This window comes from Ischnura elegans, chromosome 2 (assembly GCF_921293095.1).
Source record: "Ischnura elegans chromosome 2, ioIscEleg1.1, whole genome shotgun sequence".
In the NCBI taxonomy this organism is placed as follows: Eukaryota; Metazoa; Arthropoda; class Insecta; order Odonata; family Coenagrionidae; genus Ischnura; species Ischnura elegans.
The window spans coordinates 43,322,826-43,344,373 of NC_060247.1; the positions used below are offsets into that span (position 1 = coordinate 43,322,826).

General features: G+C 40.1%; 2 protein-coding genes across 4 annotated transcripts in view; both read left to right on the forward strand.

The window, feature by feature from the left end:
• The first annotated feature begins 8,243 nt into the window (after positions 1-8,243).
• Positions 8,244-9,239, forward strand: LOC124174218 (proline-rich protein 36-like). The gene has a single exon (XM_046553313.1). The coding sequence runs from the start codon at positions 8,244-8,246 to the stop codon at positions 9,237-9,239; it is 996 nt and encodes a 331-aa protein (XP_046409269.1).
• The window catches only part of LOC124153655 (homeobox protein unc-4 homolog), a 354,512-nt gene continuing 341,795 nt past the window's right edge, over positions 8,832-21,548 (forward strand). For all 3 annotated transcript variants that reach the window (XM_046526951.1, XM_046526952.1, XM_046526953.1), the window contains exon 1: positions 8,832-10,924. In XM_046526951.1, coding sequence (XP_046382907.1) covers positions 10,225-10,924 — 700 coding nt within the window. In that variant the 5' untranslated portion in view covers positions 8,832-10,224. The remainder of the gene's footprint in view (positions 10,925-21,548) is intronic.

Below are 21,548 nucleotides of genomic sequence, written 5' to 3' on the forward strand. Positions count from 1 at the left end.
TATGTGTCCACATTAAATACAAATTTAAATTGATGCGCTGAACGGGAATTGATATTTCTATGTATACGAAGTTCAAAGTTTTCCGGTGATCACTTGTACTTATATTGGGCATAATTCGTTCTTCTTAAAATGATACGTTGAACAACAATATGTCACTCCATCTAGACCTGTTTTCTGGTTTTACTGAATGATCTGACCTGCCATTAATTTTACTTTTATATATTACTTCTATGTATAAAAATATATATACAATATACAATACAAAGTAATATTTAAAAATACCTAAGATTATACTTAAAGATAAAAATTCCTATCGCTGAAATTATAGAAGAATAACCTCGATTATTTTTTTCCAAGCTGTTACAAAGATAATGATGGGAATAAAATAAATTTAAGTCCACACCACATACCTGCATCCACTCTTCACCCTCTGAAGTGAAAAATATTTATGATGACTGCATTTTCATGAATACTACGATTCAAGTTACTGGAAATCTAAAAAAGTGTCTTATGAATTATTTCGTGTGGATGCAGGATAAAATATTTGTGCAGGTTAAATCATATTTCGTCGATCCTCCATCATATTGTTCAATCGTTTCCTCATATTCAAATCTGTTTGACACTCTTCCTGTTGGCCCTCTTGCTATATGTTCTTCTTTTTATCCATTGTGTGGTCGTTTATTGCTGTGTTTTCCCATATGGCATGATTTTTAACGTGTCCTCTTGTGGTCCTTGATGTATGCAAGTTATCGATGTAAATATTTCCCAATATCCTGCCGTAATCAACTGCACCGAGTCCACTGTCCATTTCAGATGACTTGGTGTTTGGATGTAGTTATTATATACTTTTTCGTAATGTTACCGCCTAAGCATTTCAATTCAAGCTTTCAATTTGAATATTCTTTTTTTATTTTACTCTTTTGTTGATGATATCACTCATTCATCCGCCGTATTGTACCAATTGTACCTACCATTGCTCTGATTTTTTTGAAAACTCTGTTTTACTATCCTCCCTGTCCTCCCATATCATGGTGATTTTTGAAAACGACGAAGAAAATAAAACTATATTTTATTTAACCCTCAAGCGAGCGCGCTGGTGTATAAAGTACGTCAATCTTCGAAAACCAAATATTTCAACATAGCACGTACATTCTGGTCTAGAATGGCCTCGTGTACTCTTACAATGTCCTTTGGATGGTGTGTTGGCTAGGCAGTCCTTCGTGCCTGGGCCTATCAGCTTTCCAACGTTAAATACTTTGAGTGCCGGCTGCTAAATTTAAAGCCCTACTGAAAAATCCAGCCATTTTTTTTATTATATTCGTACATTTTTTAAAACATTAGCATCAAAAATATATTTATATCGATGTTCATTTAAATAAAAATGGACTTTGCTCTTCTTTATGAATGAGTTGAATAACATTTATTGCTAATTTTTAAATAGATAATTTAACAATGAAAACCTACTGTTTTTGAAAAATAAAAAAGTTGCAACATATGACGTACCGCCATAGCATGCATAATAATTATTTTAATACGCTCAATTTGAACTATTTAAAGCATGGAAATCATAAAATAGCATCGTTCCAAGCAAAGCTTTATAAATCCTGGATGACAAAAAGGGTCAATGCACCCTCAACGAACGGTCCATTGGCCCAAAGAATTTTTATACTAAGTGGCCTAAGATGAGGATGCCGGTAGCTACAGAGGACTAATTCGTCCTCAAGACATAAATTGTACTCTTTTTCCATCGAGCAGTTGATTTTTGAAAAAACAGAACCCCAAAGCAGTAAACTGGAAAAGTACCACGGGCGAAATATTACGGCTTCGCGCATACAAACCCAATAAAATGGAAAGACGTAATATTACGTCCATGGCACGCAAAGTGTTAACCGTTTACAATGTTTCCAACGAGTTCCTTCGACTTTCCATAGTAGGAGTTTTTAAAGCTCGAAATATTGTAGCTAATTTACTTTTAGATCGGCAAGGGGAACCGACACCCATGGCATACAAAGTACGCCGCGCGACTAGCCGTGTACCTCGTGCTTCACTTTTCATGAATGACCTCGTGTATCATTACAATGTCATTTGACTGTCTGTGGCGGGTGTTTTTAAGTCACAAAGTACTGTAGCAATTTTTTTTTAAATCGGTAAGAGGAACCCGGCACCCGTGGCGTATAAATTACGCCGTGCGACCGGCCGTGTACCACCTGTGTACCTTTATATCTGTATCACCTATAAATGTACAAGCTTGAATAAATTTCTACAAATAAAGATAAATTTGAACAAAAATCGAGTGCTATCATATAAATGCATGTACTTATCGTAGACAAAGTACGCCACGCGCCCGATCATGTAAAATTATCTTAAAAATATAACACGTTCGTGGATATAACGTGTCCTCCACAGGCACTAATACCATTCAAAAATTCTCTGTGGTGCTTCTCTACGGTCTCAGCCAAGGAATATGTGCCCTTGAAAGGATTTAACCGCGGGAATCAGCTCACAGTCGTCCCGGATGCTCTTGTCTCTCGTCTTGGCATGCTTCCGGAGTATTATTCGGATTCTAACGCATCCGCTCGCACATCCTGGGGGAATATGGTCACCTCGGGTTGCCTGCTAAAATGTCAGCGACTTGTATTAGTTGACTTCACTTGGCAATTATGATAATAATTCACTCTTTTCGCTTCAACGAAGTATCATATTGCAGCAGCATCCCCGATAATTGTCTTCCATCTTTAACATTATGCCGAGTATAATTTTAAATTGATGAATTCTTCTCGGGTTTTCAACCAGGCCAACTCAGTCGTATAGGCCGACGTTTCGGAAGACGACTTGTCTCCCATTTTCAAGGCGTGTCGCTCAATGAAATTGGAACTGGTTGAAAACCCGAGAACAATTCATCAATATAATTCACCAGGAGACATTAAAATCGTTTATAATTTTAATAATGTTTCAAATTCTCGGCAACCCCTAGTTTATGGAATTATCTTTGCAATTGCGGGTTTTTTCCATGATATTTTGTACTTAACATTTGGATAAAGTGTGGCAATCAAAATTTTCAGGGTAACCACCAATATTGCCTTCCATAAGTAGTAGGAATGATCGCTTTGAAGGAAGCGAATTACATGCGTTCCTGCCGATTCCATCCCTCGAAAACACAATCTTTCTTTCCTGTATTTCGGGTGTTTCATTCGTAATCACAAAAAGGATGGTGGCAAAACACATTATTCAAATCACTGTACAGATAATAGGTATGAATGCATGAACTTTTTTGTGAATTTCGAATGTTTATGAAGAGTAAAATGCCCTAAACCTATTGAGTTGGTTCTGTCAAGCCTGTTCTGTCATTAATGTTTCACTGTTTTCTATGTATTAACATTCCCATTTGATCGATGACTACATCAGTTTTAATGTTTATTTGGGTCTCAATGGATTCATAACCCCAGATTGTGCTTTGTAGAGTTTCTGAAAGGTGTGATCCTTGTATATTTCTGGAGCTTTCAGGAGTTAAGTACTGTTTTCTTTTTTGTGGTGACTATCAAAAATTTAATGTGTCTTATCATAGGGTAAAATGGTGTAAGCAATCAACGCAATGTTGTGGTCATTAATTAATGAAGATTTTAAATATACCTGAAGATTATTTTCTTCATGAGATTTCAAATTGGTTTAGATAGTAGGTATCTGATTTTTAATTTTTTTAACTTGGGCATATGAGTGGTGGATGTTTTCATACTGTCAGCATCCTTATGGACTTTGCATTCTAAAACAAAGCCTAAAAATGAGTTACCATAAACGATCTTATTGAGGAAAATCTTTGAAAACAACTTCCAACAAAAATATTTTGACCCGGTGTTACCGACCATGCATTTACTATGTTCGACAATGCTCCCAGATTGGGGAAACATTTGATGATATTATCTGTTGGACATTGTATCACAGTAAGAAGTATCAAGGTGGCGATTGAAATTTATTTTTTCCAACATACAAAAATTAAAATATAGTATGATTTAATTATATTAATTCTTAAATCTAGCCTCATGCCAAAGGTTATTGAGATGCTTATCAGAGCATCATGTAGATGGATACACCGCTCATTTCAACTGTACGTTGGCCACAGTCTCAATTTTATTTTACCGAGGGTTGGGAAGGACAATATGATAGAATATAAACAGATCTGTAGCAAATGAAATCAACAAAGTGACACTAAGTCTGACAAGGTTTGTATCTGCGCAAAATGCACTTGAGATACAAAAATGAGATTACGCACTAAGAAAAGAACGATAGAAATATAAATTGAGTTGTTTTTAATCAGCATTATTAACATAAAAAAATAAGATTTTTGTGACTGAGTTTTGTCCAAATACATATCTTAAATTGATGGAATTTGCAATTGAATTATGCATGGCTTTCACATGTTTGATAAGCAATCAAAAAATATGTAAGCTCTTTTCGGTCGTAATAGGCAGTGCAGTGTAAAATATTGATTACTCATGTCACTTTTTGATCTGGGAACTAGTGATGGGCAAAGTCGATCATTTTAGTGATTCAATCATTTTGACTCGAGTCACATAAATGATTCAATCAATTGATTCAATCATTATGATCGAAAAGACTCAAATGAATCAAGATCGAAAAGACTCAAAGGAATCAAGATCGAAAAGACTCAAAGGAGTCATGATTGAAAAGACTCAAAAGGAATCATGATCGAAAAGACTCAAAAGGAATCAAGATCGAAAAGACTCAATCAATGGATGTAATAAATCACTTTGAATAATCGAATAAATACTGCCTCATCTGCGAAGAGCATTGGTAACGCTGATTGCTATCCATATTATCATTTCATATACTATTTTAATTGTGAATTCCTAGATGAGTAAATTAGATTGAAAAAATGAAGGAAGCAGTGTCATGAAAATATTTGTGAAGGCGAAACTGCCACAGTTTCTTAACACTAATAAAATAATTTCTAACTATAGTTGATCAAAATATAACACAAAATACACCACACAATGCATGAATCTGATCTGCAGGATAATTTTATGAACGGCACAATAAAATATAACCAGCTTTAACTTCTACTTCTTAACGTTCTCCTACAGGAGTCATCTTAATATTTTCCTTTTACGTGTACTGGTGTTATTAATACTGATAATTGCTGGAAAAAATTTAAGAAAAAGATTACACAAGTATTCAGTTCTTCATAACATAGTATTTAATTTTATCACAACTATTTCTGCCCTGACGAAAAGAGATTAAGCATCAGTCCATGAACATACGTATGTTCATGCATCGGTCGTTCCAAATTTTGAATCAAACCGGAAACTGAGATGATGGATATGAAACCGGAAGTCGGAGTGATTGATGATTGATGATCGACTTGTTTAACGAAATGAATCATGAGTCATTTGATTCACCTAGTGATTCAATCTTTTTGATCGAATCGTTCATGATCGACCCATCACTACTGGGAACTCCTTTACTGCTGATTTTTTTTCTTAGACTGTGTTAAATTCTTAAAGGTATCCTCTATTTGGGTTTTATAACAAGCTTAGTGAATTTTCTAGCGATCTCGCCGGCCAATCTCATGACCTCATTATCCTACTATCCACTCTTTCGTGATGCGTTAGTACTAAGACCAATGCAATGGAGAATGCTGCGTTTATATATATTCATTGTAAAGCAAGTCAGTATTTCGAAATAATTTAGTTAAGTCAGCATTCCGTTAGAAATGAAAGGAATCAGAAGAATAAAACAAATGAGTGTGTTGTAACTGACCATCCATTCCAACCTTGTATCTTTTTGGTTTTCATTTGATTAGAAATACCCAAATCGCAAGAATCAACCTCGCCACAATTTGTGATTATCAACTCTTGCAAGTAGTATTTTAAATGGGATAGAGTTAATCAATTCCGAATTGCCAGAGTAACGGTTTAGTAGATTACATGGCATCCCTACAACGTTTTGCCTGGCCTATCAATTTCCTAAAGAAAACACCACTCGGTACCCTTGAAGACTTTCGGAGCTGAATTTACCAGAAGAATGTTGACTATTTAATGCCTGGATAAAAAAAAATACCCCATTACAATGTATAATACCAGGGTATAATAAACACATTTCTCATTTTTAAAGTGTAAATAAGCAAACGAAAAGAGATATTTCCAATCCTAGGGATAGCTATCAAAAGATTGAACTGTAATGGAGATGTTAAGTGCACGGACCAGCGTCTTAATCTATTGTTGAAATTTAATGAGTTGTATGGAAGCTATCCAATTCAATATTCTTCATTTTTGTTTAAGGTTAACCTACTTCTTAGAATTCAGAACCGTAAGAAAATGGTGTAGATGTTCACAGTTCCGCCTATATTGTTTACAGATGTCCTGTAGGAAGCTTATCAATCTAGAGAATCCATTTGAATCAACGAGAGAACGTTCAAGATGTTTAAAGTATGTGCTAAGTATTCTTGTAGTACTGAAATGACATATAATTTTAGGCGAATGATTGTTGCGGTGATGGAGGTAGCGATCGAGGTTTTAGCTTTAACCTTAAGTAGGCGCATCGACCACATGGGCGTTTCAGTCGTGTGCCGTTTTTCTTATGATGGTATAATACACCTACATGAGATTTTCAGTAGCTGCACATTATTTAGTCCTCGAAAGCCTCACATATTTGTTTGTTAGTAATCGGCACAAGATTAGCGATAAATAGCGCTCGAATAAAAGCGGGGGTGAATAGACCACTTACGTGGCCCAAGCGCCTTGCTGTGTAAAATTTTTCTGTCAGTATAAATTATAGCTGTGCAGCAAATTTTGTATCACATTGTCCGCTTTGACGCGTAAACAATATTCGGCACGTTTATGTTACTTTGGGTACCTTATGGGTACCTCGGTAAGAGGCCTGCTTTCTTGAATTCTTCGCTGGGGAGAGGGGCAGGGGTGCATTTTGGTTCCACTATTCATTAAAAATGTATTATCTAGTAACAAAAAGTTCACTAAACAATTAACAAAGTACAATTTTTTTACAAAATGTTGAAAAATTGAAGAAATTTAAAAAAAAATTCAATTTGGGCCACGAGTGTATCCCGCGCATGCAACCGCGTAACAAAATTTAACGCGCCCATTGAACGGTTGATTAAATGACGCTTTTCATCGAATTCTTTAAAGATAAATTTATGAACAGATGTTGTCGAAAGGAAGAAGAAATGCTTTCCTTACGACAATTGTGTTTCCAGGTTCATATGTGACTAATTACTAATTTTAAAACAACTTTTCCGATTGAAATTCCCTATTGCCATCAAAATATTTACCTTATTATCTTGTTTCTGCCAATGTTGGCATATAGGTACTCATCATAACATATGCCATTCATCCTCTCGGCATAAATGCAATAGTAGGCCAAGAAATAAAAATAAACTCGAGGGGGCCCAAATATATATTTCGGTACATGGATCTGAAATAGACTCACTCTAGTTTTGATAAGTCATAGCAGTGGGATAAGCCCACCGTTGGAATATATATTTTCTAAGGAATGAAATTTGTCCAAATTAAAAAGGCAGGGATTGTGAATTAATTTCCGTCTAAATAGGTTCGACATAGTTGTTCATTGGAATACTGCATTATATTATTTATGCCTCTTTGAATTACCTCCAACGAGATATTCAGACACCGTCATCGCATAGTTAAAAAATACATACTCCATTGGGTTAGTCACTATGTAATTTAAACTCACTTCGAATATCTCAAGAAGTAAAGTCTCGAACAGGGTAATTGTTCAGAATACACTTACAGAAATTAGGATGGTTATAGGAGGACACGGCTGAGTATGAGTGAGGTATGGTGGGCGTGAATGAGTTGATAGGAGATTTACTGTTATAGAAAACGCATCGTTCCCACTGAAAAAGTTATCTTTTCCCCACGAGATGAAATTTCAGACTATTTAGATTAGATTGTTGCTAACATTTTTGCCTATGCCTCAAATATGTAAACATTACTCCAGTATCTTTTTAGATGCAAAATTTTAAAACTTTATGCACAGTTGACTGTTGAAAAAAGGTCTTCTCAATGCGTCCTGAATATTTTTGGATGATAATACAAATTCTAATCAAGGAATTTGTTGCGAAAAATGGACTGGTAATCCACCCTCTTTTGACGGTTAATCTTAAGTGTACCACATCATTTCTTATTCATGCTCGGCACTGAAGTGATACGTCCTCTTATTTAAACTCGTGGCAGAGACATCGACGCTTGATGTCAGAACGCGAGGAGCAGAGGAACAAAGAAGCCGCCGCATCTGCGCTTCCTCGGCCGCCGCCGCGGCAGGAGTGCCCTGCTCGGCCGTGTGATAGGGGCGTCCCCCGCCCGGCTGGGAGGAGCGGGCCGGCGGTGGGCGGGCTAATTGATCCCCGTGCCACCAATCACGATCGCCGCATCGCCACCTTATTGGGCGAGTCACCGTGCAGCCGTGCCCCCCTCCACCGTGAACCCCTCCCCGTCCCCGGCTGTCTACGCCCCCTCCAAAGTGTAATACTGTGGGGGAAGGAGAGGGGAGTCAAATGGGGCTGGGGGAAAGGAATGCGGTGGCCGGAGTATGAGAGACGCTATTTGGGGGGACGAAGGCTAATGGAGAGAAATAACACCATGCCGAGGCCACGCCCATCTAGGACCCCGCCCCCCCTGCCGTCCCCCCCGCCCCTCTCTCCCGCCCGGCAAACGTCCACCGCGCCGTCGCAGCCTCCTCCTCCCACGCAGAGCTCCCCCCCCATAACCACCCCCGCTTCCCCCCTCCAGGGCCGATCAGTGCCTTGGCTGCGACGGGCACGGCAAACGCCAGCACGCCCTCCTCACGTAAGCACGCGGCGACGCGCTCCTCTTCGCAGCGACGGGCGCCACACTGCATCCTGCCCCCCGCGACGCCGGCCGTCTCGTGGGCGCCGCGACGCCCGCTTTCCGCAGTGCCGGCGTCCTTCTCTGTGCTCGACCTCCTCCTCTCCGCCCCCACCTCCTCCACTCTTTCCTCTCACACCCTTTTTTAGGGGGGCTGGCACCCCCCTCCACTCAAACGCCCCCTCCCCCCTACCGACGCCTCCTCCTCCTCCCACCATTCTCTTCGACTCACTCCATCGCTTGGTCTTCCGAGGTCATTCTTCTCGCAGGCACCTGTTCGACGGCCACCAACGACGCAACACGACGCTCGTGACGCCGACTACGCTGGCGCCCCGACTACCGCCGAATCGACGCTCCTAACGCCCGGCGTCGCGACGTCGTCACCGGCCGCACTTGACCACCCACCGGCATCGGGACTTTGTCTCCATCACTTTGACTTGTTCTCATCAGTAGTGTTTCAGTTCTGGTGGGAAGATAGTTGCATCTGAAGTTACTACTACTTCCCGCGCCTTCGAAACTGTGGGTTTTCGTTAGTATTCCATGTAAGTGTAGAAATTTTCGTCCTAGTTTTGTGCCTAAATTTGACTCCGTCATCTTCAAGTTTCCTAACCGGTCGTTCCCTCGTCGATCTGCCAGGAGTGGATTTTTCTGTCGACGGGCGAAGAGCTGACTTTGTGTTCGATAAAGACCGGCGCACGGGGACTTAGTAAAGCTACTACCCCGAGTCCCGCTTCGCCGAGCTCGCCGGGTGCCCGTCTGCCGGGAGGCGACGGCGAGGAAGCGGGGAGAACCTCCTGCCGAGTGGCGGGGACCGACGCGGCTTGTAAGGAAGCTTCAAACCATCGACGCACAAATTACAGGAACTGAACAGTGAACAGACTTAGGCCATAGGAAGCTTTCTACAGAATCGAAACTCTAAGCCTTGAGGAGGGAAACGGAGGAAAACTGTGATCGCTCCAGAAAAAGCTGCTCCTTCCGCTGAGTAGCGGTGCAAGAGCTGTGATCTATCGCCGTGCATCTACTAAGCAGGCAGTGAACGTACCTAGGAACTACCCAACGATTCATTCGATACACTGAGGAAAACCGCGTAGAGTGGCGATTGCTCCCGAAGGAGTTATTCTCCTACGGGCGAGCAGTCTTAGCGCGAGAGCAGTGATTTTTGTGACCATTGTTCCGACTTGGTGCGATTGACGCGAGACGGAGTGGCATCTTCGGGGGCCTGCAGTGGTCTTGCGGGTTCCCCGGCCCCGCCACGGTGTCGACCGCCTTCCCGGGGGCGTACCCGCCGCATGGCCCGGCCTCTCGGCCCCCGACTGTGCGCCCCCCCGCGGCGGGCCGCCCGATCATGAACGCGCTTCACCACGAGCGCTCGCCCACCACCATCCACGTGTCCGCGCCCAGCGTCCTCGGGCCGCCTTCGTCCTCGTCCTTCCTCGCAACGTCTTCCGCGTCCTCCCTCGCGCACCACCACGGCCTGCCCGCGCACCACGCGCACCACCACCCCAGCACCATGCCGCAGCGATCACCGTTCGCCATCCAGGAGCTGCTGGGCCTCGGGTCCGGCGGCAGCGGCGGCGGGGACTCGTCCTCTTCGTCGTCGGCCGCCTCCGTGACTCACCCGCACCACCAGGCGATGGGACACCACGGAGGAGCCCACCTGCACCCGCAAGGACACCAGCATCGGAGCCCCACGGCCGGCGTGTCGGCCATCACCCCTCCGCACTCGTACCCGCCGCCCCCGCCGCTGCCACCGCCGCCTCCGCCGCCCCCGACCTCCTCTTCCGCCGCCGCCCGTTCGCTACTCTCGCAGGCCACCTCTTGCTTCGGCGGCGAGGCCGCGCTCAACGCCGCCATGAGTTCCACCAGCCGCATGTACTTCAACGCGCAGGCGGCGGCAGCGGCGGCGGCCGCAGCGGCCGCGGCCGCCGCCTTCCTGCCCAACGTGTCGTCGGTGCCCTCGTCCATGACCCCAATGGCCACCACGGCCACCCCCGGAGTGCTGGGTCTCAACCACGGACTTCGGCACGACAGCGCCAACACCTCCGGTGAGTCCGCTTGTTCCTCTCGCGAGCTTGTCAATCCGATCTTGGGACCAATATCCATCAATAGCATCCATATTTATTGCATGCGGCAATATTTCATTAACGTGAATTTTTAAAGAAAGACGTTCAGTTAACCATGATGTATAATACACTGCGAAATAAACTGCAAATACTTTAGCCCACATCGTTTGAGTGATTATCTAACATTATCTAAGTTAGGTATACCTACAGCCAAAATTGTTTTGGGTAATTTACAAATATTATAGTCTAAAACATCCGCTTGAGTCCGACCTGGGGCAGTTGTTCCAACTTACAAACGAAGCATGCCGAACTACGCCAATGCTTAAATGTGAGTGTCAAAGTAACGCATTCGGCCCTCACTGAATTGCCGTTCGATAGAAAACTTTGTATGTATATGAAGCATTACTGATCCTGCAACCAAACTCAAAATGTAAACCCAAATCACTAAGTCCAACTCAGGCTACCTATTCCTTACGTGTGACTATTAAAATGAAGTTTTTAAATGTTTTAGAGCTGTGTAAGTTACAGTATCATTTAGTAAAACGCAATATTTAGTGATTAGTAAAGAATAAATTTTTAAAAGATTGAATTGAAATCCGGTGGAAAACTAGGAGCGGGAAAGTAAGTTGGAGTCTTTTACTTATGCCCGTCTTATACTTCTCCTATCGACAGCCTAATATTTAGCGACGTATTCCGCCTGAATATTCTTCTTTTGCATAAATTTTTCCTCCTTTTTTTTATGTTCCCTTTCCTAAGTCTCTTCGAGAAGTGGGTAGCTTACTTTGAATTATTCTTAACAGTGCTCCATTGAAATTAAAGTAAATCGGAAAAGTTTCGAAATATTAGTTAAAAGAGGTATTGCCGTATTTCCACGGTAAGATTTTAAGTGTCGGCAGTAACGTCTCATATTTACTAGTACAATGTTATGAAAATTTTTGACCGTAGATGTAATAGAAAAGAGTAGGTACTCAAGCATCGAGAAGAGAGCATGAAAATATGCAATTACTTTGTTTAATTCGTATTGAATGTACGCTATTTCATTTCAAGTTATTTGGCGAATAATATGTATGAGTCGAGAATTTCGGGGCTGATTTACGAAGATTGCCCGGGCCAAAGGAGAATAGAGTCACTAGATTTAGAGTACAGCGATAACCATGCTCGATTTCTGAGTCTGTAATCTCGTTCAACTCTTCTATTGCCTAGGTATTTCGTTTCGAAAATCGCGGCAAAAGTAAAATTTCCGTTACTCGTTTCAGATCACAGCGCGATTGAGTGTCCAGACTTCCGTTTTTGTGCCGTAATTTCTTTCTATGCATTTTTAATTTCCTTTATTTCTCTGGCACTTGGCTTTGATAACTTAAAATGTAGATGCTCTATCAATAATTAATATTAATCCACACACAACTCTGTACTTAAGTCGGGAAATTCGGTTTTACGTTTCAATAAAATTCTTTGAAGCTCCTAGCTGCCCATGTTTTCTCGTTAAAATTATATGGCACGAAATAAGCCCACTGATAGCCTGCGTATCATTTGTGGCTGAAAATGATTATGATTTTTCCCACTCATTTCCCGGCAATGCTTGAGTACCATCAGCTATTCCCTCAATGACGTTATTTCAAATGATGAGATGATATTCGTCAGTTTTCGCCACATATACGTTAGGTATGTTGACATTACTCGCGTAAAGGTTCAGGTTCCGAAAGTTCTTTCTTTCGTCAGGAAGTAGTAAGCATTGAAATTATCATTTTCAAATTTCGAGAGATTACGGCATTATCCGATAATCAATCTAAAAAAATTGAACACAATGTTTCACTGTTTTGAACCAAGCGCGTTAACTTCACGGAAATACGCTAATACATAGCAGAGGAGGAATAAAATGTTTCCTTTTGCACTGAGATGATGTCCCGAACTTTCGTATGGATCGGCGGCAATGAAGCCGGTCGTCTGGTACTGGTCGCACTGGTCGTCTGCATTATACCTATAAGAATGAAATGATGGCACATATTTCTTTATTTTTCTGACGGAACTTCATCGCTTCCCGTACCGCGTACAGATTGATTCTTCAGAAATTGCATTTGGTTTAAATTTGAACTTATTTTTAATATTTCTCCATTATTCGAAAGATCTTAATAAATGGGAACCGTAAAACCCCAGATTTTTATTATAAGGATGCTGCGAAAAAATATTTTGATCACTAGAGTTCACTATGAATCAAGATTTATTATACTTACTGGTTGTGATTTCATTTGCATGAAATAGCATAGAGATAAGTGCGGTGTGTTTTAAATTGGCAGGAAGATAACAAAATAAATCCATAGAGTCATTTGTAACATTTATAGTCGATTTTCTCAGTAGGTACGGAAGTTATTTTATTTTACGTTTCTTCTGGTAGTTAAGTACGTGGTAAAAATCAACACTCGCAGGGCTACATAATCTCGTCATATTTTAACAATTCGTTTATAATCATCAATGTTATTCTGAAATCAATATCCTTATGCACATCAACCTAAGCGAAACAAACTTATTTATTCTATCACTGGGTAAGAGGGAAAATACTTGGATTTATAATACGGCCGATGTGTTGCCAATTCGGTCGGAAATTGAAAAGTGAAAAGCGAAATTCATTGAGATTTTGTCAATTTCACAGAATTTTAAGTTGTCAAATTCAGTTAGCCAATTATAAGGGCGAAATTTCGAGTAAAGATAGGTTTATAGATAATTTGTTCAATTTAATTAAATAAATAATAAATGAATTCAGCCTGACTGTTAAGCAGTTTGTCCGTTAAGATAATAAATCGCGAATATGCGTGATATAATATTCCTGCTAATTTGGAACTTCTACCAAATAGTGGAATGTATTTGCTGGAGAGAGAAATTTCAGGCGTATAACTTTTTTGTGATGTCATCAGGTACATATACCTATTTTCTCATCTATCGAATCTTGATGCTACAACCGAAAGCCCATTTTTGGTTACGTTGAAAATCTTATCGCAGAATACAATCAAGTATAATAAGTGCAACTCAGGTTTCGACTACGCTATGATTCATTGCGATATTATCTGCGCAGCAGCGTTAAATAACTGTAATAGTACATTTCAAGCGGTTATTTCGTTTTTTTCTAAAAAAAACTGTATTCTCCTCTCATTGTCCCGATTAATACTTTACTTCGGAGAATGATGGGTGATATCTGTTACATTGTCTTAATAATGCAAGTATCTGCTGTGATCACTATCCGCATATCAGTTTCTAATTGTTATTTAACTTTACTCCGACCATGTGTGGGCACTGTGGACACAATAGTGTAATCGAAGCATTTCTTGTGGTAGATATCATAGTTTCTTGAAAGCTGTTGTGCATTTTTTATGAGAACTTAAAATACATTCACTAGAGTCAATTAATGATTGCTACAGATATTTTTTATACTTTGCGCGCAAGAGAAAAGGATTATAGAAGTTATATTAAATTGCAACGTGAATTTTTTGCACAAAATAAATGTGCCTTTAGTTTATGAAAATAATCATTTAATTTGTTCCATAAATTATTGGTTCGGAAAGAAATTGAAAGTTTTAAGCTTCCAAACATAATGAGGTTATGTAGTCATGAGGGCTCTTAATACTTAATTCTTCGTAGAATCATAATTAAATAAAATAAATTTAAGTCCACCTTTTTCTCCCAATTGCTGAGTCACAGTTTTTAGATACCATAATTTCAGAATCAGCAATTATTCGTGATTTTATATGTGGCTGTGAGCGAATAGCTTTATTGGAGGTTTTGATAAGAATATTTTGTTAGGAAATGATGTCTCAAATGATTCAATATTTTCTATGTTACGACGGATATTTTGATGCTAGAATTATAGCGAAAAAATATATACATGCGAGAATTTTAATGATGAATTTTATTTACGAGAGGAAAACTAAAGGAGTAAGCAATTGCTACTTTGATTTGCAATGTTATGTATTAAAGTGAAACCTCTATTGCTTTCTGCATTTATGATGGTCGTGGAAATCATTTAAAACTTTTTATGTAGACATGATATTGGTCGAACAAAGATTGATTTCAACAAGCAGATTTATTTTGATTTCAGTTTCTGATAGAATTTACAGCTATTAGCGGTCGCAGATGCAAGAGCAAAATGGACATTTTATAGTTCAAAAGGAGGTGGAAAAACTGTATTCAATAGCATTGAATTTAAAAAATAAATTTCTTTGCATTCATAAACATGATACCCACTCAATTTACGACGCAATGTGTTATGGGATTTTACTTCGAGGGGTGGCATATTTTTAGCATGAAATATTTTTAATTACTGAAGGGCATATCTTATTACTGATAGTGAAATTTATAATGTGGAGAATATTAAGATGCCCTGTCCTAAAGAAATCCCATTCTATTAATATATTCTCGATTATTGGCATGTTTCTCGCTTGTACCATTATATTATTTTTGATTTGGTCAATGGTCTCCCAGTGTCTAGTTCTATCCCCTATTAGTCGAATCCCCTGTTGGTAATGTGCTTCTCAAATTTTGCATTTTTATGCGGAGGAAATCACTTTTAATATTTATTTACTGATTTTAACCAAAGGCTCAATTCCATATTTTTTCTGAAGGCCATGCAGTATTTTTCAGACAGTTTGCTGGCAATGGATGGGAAATCTGAAAATGTAATACGTTATCCAAATTTCCATTCAACGGCGTATGTAACATATACGGTATAAGGTCTCAACTTCCTCAGTTTGTCAGGTACTCGAAATTCTTTCCTCTACTTCCCCATCTAGATTCGTCGACGGTAGTCATTAGGTCCTTTGCTTTAGTAAATTATTCTATGTTGAAAACAAAAGCATCTATCTTCTTAGATAGTTTTCCCCTCACCAATAAAATAGTTCAAAACGTATTACCCGCTTCTATATACTTTATTTAGAGAATAATGAAATAAATATTCCCATGAAATGGAAGCCCTAGACGAGAAACCAAAAATATCGCTATCGTAGCAGCGAGAGTTAGTAAAACATTTTAGCCATTTATTTATCACTAAATGTATTAATAAACTTTGAATTGTCTTAATACTGAATATCCAATATGAATAATTTACAGTGTCGTGCTACTTCACGGGATAGACAAAGTATGTTCCGAACTTTACTATGTTATAGCTAATATTATCTGGAGACTAGGCAACACTTATGGCCTATAATTTGGATCCAATGCAAGGAGAATACGTGGCCTTTTAATGTATTGATAGTGATGACCTCGTCTATTTCTGCGGTGTTTATTTATTTTTGTGTACCTATTTCCCGGTAATAATGCGTTTTTCCGCGCTTCATGCTGACGCCCCGATTCCTAGGGTAGAACCATCAAACGAATACCGTAGTGTTTATAGGTGATGTAGAGAATCAGTTATTTCAGTTCATTTTAAGGCTAGGAATAGAAAAGGCGTGTGGTTTATAATCTATTTCGAAATCCTGGCATAGCAATGAATCTATTTTTATGCTATTTTATCTCCGCCCGGTTTTCAGTTAGTAGGTCTATCTACTGTTCGCTTTCAAGAGATTTTTTTAACAAGATCACACTTACCCAGCATAAATTGCGGCTACCATCTACAGTATTTGCAACGATAGAACTATTCCCGTGTGGATCAAACTGTTTGCTCGAAGAATTGTAGTGCATGATGAACGGAATTTAGAGCTAATAAGTTTGTAGATTTCTAATGTCATCAATATAAATGACAGAAATGTAAGCAAAAGAGAGCTAGCACGAGGTAATTTTAACACGTAAATATGTTGTAGTGGTGACATGGTGCCAGAACGCGCGGGAAGCCGTTCCAGAACTGGTAAAAAAAAGACATAATAGCCAAACAAAACTTTTATCAAATTTTTGCCTCAAATTTCTAATGTGTACATTTGTAACCAAAGCAAAAAATTGTAATAAAATGTAAATAATAAAAAATACAGAGAGTAATAATTCGCTTCTAAAAAAAGTTAAGGAAAGAGCTTTCTGGCACTGATAATTGTTGCCATGACTTCACTGGATAGTGGGGATGGAAGCAAAAGGTTCCAACGATATGGAACCATTAAAAAATTATGGATCAATCACATTTATAAAATGCCTTTTTCTTTGCGATAGTAAATCAGTGATTGCGACTGCATTTCCTTATGTCCTTGGCAAGAATTGCGGGATACATTCCGCGTCTTCCATTAAAGGCCAGACACATTTTTGTTTAACTATTTTTTCTTGGCAATATCCTGCAAGTAGACCATCCGACGGAGATAAGGTTTAATAACTTAATTGCTAACCATTATCTGCTACTTTTGTCAATACTGTGAGCGCAATTTGAAGATGATATTTTGTGTATAATTTCTGAGTTGAATCCTAATTGTCGGTGATAATATATATGGCTCATGCTTCTCTTTTCAGTTTCATTTGTTAGTTCAAAAGATAAATGATAGATTGATGATTTTTTGACTCTATGCGTATGAATTTAACATACGACAGATCTGTATTTTTATCGGGTTTCCTGTTGGCTAGTCTGTTTCACTCATGTATCTACCTTTATTGCTTAAGAGATAAATTTAGCCATTTAAAATGTACATGCACATCAAATAAAATTGAAGTAATTGAGATATTTTATATTTATAATTTAGATAGATTTACTGGAACAGATTTTTACAATTACGTTTTTATTGGCTGTGATAGATATGACTTTTCAGAAGATGGTTGACGGATAATGAATTAGGGTTAAAGATATAAATGATTGATACAGGGTTAAAGATCTCTGTGCAGTGAGTACGGCATGCAATTGTAGTTACCACGAAAATTTCAAGTTTTTGTTGGTAAAAAAGTTTATTCTTAAACGTTACGATATTCTATATTTATTAGGTATTCTAACGCTCGCGCAACCTCCCCTAACCAATGCCTATATTGTCGTATGACCCCGATAGAAAAAGTTCCTAATCTATCTATCATTAAATGCAACACTAATCGTGATTTCCCATAGCTCTATCGTTCATGGGCTAAATACACTTTTTAACGATAGACATGTATCTTATACCATCTGTTCGGCTAATCTTATATAAATTACTAAGTCTTATAATGTTTATGAAAACGTGAATACCTCTCTTGTTTGTGTTCGAACGATAAGTGTTTACTATCGTACAATACCTCCGAGATGTGGTTTCTTCAGCTGTCCAATTCTCGATTTGCAGCCATGTCTGATGTTGGAGTCTATTTTCACCGTCTTACTCTATGCTTTGTTCCTACCACATTTTCGCCCCGTTAGCCGCTCTGTTGCCAAGCTCAAAAATCACCATTCCCACTCATCCCCCATTTAGCAAGCTATATAGTAAAGCATACGCGTAGTTAGATGCTAGTCTCCATCCTATTCCCGTCCCTCCCCCCACCCCAAAGAACCCTCTATTTCTGCCGTTTCTCCCACCCCCTCATCCCCCTCCTCTTCCCTTTCCCCCAAAAACCACCCCTCCCCCACTTCCCCTTCTCCCCACCCCCCAACCCACGGCGTTCACGTTCCACCGATTCCCACAAGAGCCCATTGGCGCTGCCGTCGAATCCACGGCCCATGTCTCCGCGCCGCCGTCGTCCTTGCGCCCAGCGCGCGTGCGTTGAGTCGCCACACACACGCACAAAAACACGCGTACGGACACGCACAATGGCGATAGGGGGTGGCTGATCGTGCGGTTTGCTAATCGGACGAAAGGGGTTCTCTCTGGCATGGGGAGGGAGCAGTTCGGGCGGCTCCGTGGATGGCCGTATATCCGTATACAACGTGGGCAATGGTACCGTCAGTGCTTTTGGCCACACACTTCGGAGGGAGAGCGCACTGTTATTATCGGGTGGAAATGAAGAGGTCCCTGCGTCGGACGAGTGGGCAATTCGCGATTATGGTGTCGCTCACGCCCCAGTGGACGCAGCGAGTTGAATTATCGCGGTTAAGCGGCCAAAATAATACCGCGGCATGGATCACAAACGGGCTGTTTGCGCAGTCAGCTCTCTGAGTGTACGTGAGAGGATTCAATACTCAATGGCTGCTTTATCGTTATGATCCCAAGTTGATGGAAATTCTTTGTATGTTCCGAGTTTACGCTCATCTTCTTCGGCGGCAAAGAGAGCGTTATGCATTACATCTGATTGATTTTTGTGTGCATTTTTGAGATTGTTTCGCCACAGACAAGTATTGCATTAAGATATTACCTGACGAAGTGGGAGTAGACTATAGGAGAGAGAATAGGAATAAATATATCTACTCTTGAGTATTTGTTGTATATCATTAATGTAAAAATTAATTTCTATTAATTCCTAAAGTATTTTAGAGTGCAAAGTAAATTTCAACATATTTCTTACTAGTATATTTCCATTTTAAAAATATGTTGGAAACTTCAAGAAGAAGAACCTGTTTTTCTTTAATCGGAAAACATTTACCGTAAGTATTTATAATGACATTCAGCCGAAATAGGAGAAGTATTTATTGATTTCGATAATAATTTTAAACAGTATCAAGTCTTGAGAGTTCCCAAGGTCACATAAAATCTTACCAGGCCTTAAATTGTGAAAGAAAGCGATGTAATACTTTCATGCTACTTTAACCGGCTTGTTAATTTCTGCCGTGTATTAATTTTTTTAGTGGCAATGACATTTCAATTTTTTCCACGAAGTCCATACGAGAAAATGGAACTTGTACTGAGGCCATTCCTCTTACTTTCTTCTCCACAAAATCTATCTACTTGGAGATCTTTTTAAGATGACACTTACTATTAATTATAGAAAACTTACACTTAGCCTAATTGTTCAACGTCAGTCGTATCCAATCGGTAGGAAAACAAAACAGCACGTATTTTTCTAACAGCCTCGTAAGTATTTGAATTACGATATTATACTTTCACTCTGGAATGGACGAATTCCATGAGATGAAAGATTAGCTCATCGAAGCACCAGCGCATCAACGCAATTTCAAACCCGCACACGCACTCCCGCCGCACGTCGGGGGTGTGCAGTGCATAAATTATGAAGTATATTTACGGAGAGAGGTCGTTCCACCAGTGTCGGGGGAGGTTCAGGAGCGGAAATGCTAATTCAATTAACTCAGCCAATGAGCGATTTTCTCCTCACGCGTCATTAGTCGTCAAATTGGCACTCGCGGTGCAGGTAACCTCTTTTCGCCCCGCGATCATGTTTATTTTTTTCCATTTTTTTTATTTTGCACCCATTTATTATTCTCTCGCGGAAGGGGTGAGTGTTCGAATTGAGGTGAGTGAGGCGGTTTTTCAGGTAGGGTGGGGGGAGGTATGGGATTGTAGTGGGAAAGTGGGATGGGTGGGGGGGGGGCTTTCTCTCGGAGGCGGGGGTGGCAAAGGGGACACTCGGAGGGGCGGGAGTGGTCGCCGCGCTGCTCCGGTGTTACGGCACCTTCCCAGAGGGCTACAGTGGCGAGGGATGCCAGGATGTGGGAATTGGGGGGCTGAGGGGAGGGTAGGGTGGTGGCGTGTCATGAATATTCGTGCTCGTTTTATTAGGGATGCGGCAGCCCGGACGACTTCAACTGATCCACGTCCTCAGTCCTCTCTTGCCACCCTTTTCGTACGGGATTTCCACCTGCCCACTCCCACTAAATACTTATGCACCCTTCCAGACGGTAGAACTTCCTTCTCGCCTCCGAAGGGGATGTTCAACTCCTATTCCTGGCTCGTATGTTTTGAGAATGGTGCGATTACAGGTAGTTGGAGTAAATTAATTTGGTGATTGGAGTAAAAACATTAACAAGCACGATTTTCATCTATAGAGTACACGACCAAGTTGAGATACAAAATTTCAATTTTCCAAATTTATTTAAGTGTTTTTTTTTTTTTTTTTTTTAACGTGGAAAAATTCCGCTCCATCAAGCTTGGATTTTCAGATTTTATACGACCAAGATTGCGATGTCAAAATCCCATATCAAGTGACGTGTATGTTTGGATCACTTCGACGGAAGCGTTTGTTTTCATATTGACTATTTTCATTTGAAATTTCGTTTGAAAAATTCATGCCCACGTAGTATCAAAAGGACCAGGATATCAATAAAATCTAATAATGAGTATTTCATTTGCTATTTTTCCCCATTTCCCGTAGTAACACTAAAGTTGAGGTTACACTATCGGCCTCAGCTTTTTGTTACTGCGCATTCACCCTGAGGATTATTGTCGGGGCTAAGATATTCACCACATTCCTTAAAATCTCCATGAATCGGATTCCATAATTGACCCCATTTTGTGTTTTCACATGAAATTTATTCACACATTTACACGACCATGGTTTCAACGTTAGGCGTCATCATCAGGTGAACTCTACAGAGGTCCATCAGATCGTTTTATACCGGGCTCGGAGGGGGAGAGAGGAAGGTAACTAGGCTGAACGGATTGGTCAGCAGATTGGTCCCTCATCTCTGTTGACCAATCCGTTCAACCTAGTTACCTTCCTCCCTCCCCCTCCAAGCCTGGTATAAATTGATGTGATGGACCTCTGTAGAGTTCGCCTGATGATGACGTCTTACCTTGAAACCATGATCGTGCAAATGTGTGAATAAATATTCATGTGAAAGCACAAAGTTCCTTCTTTTTCGTTT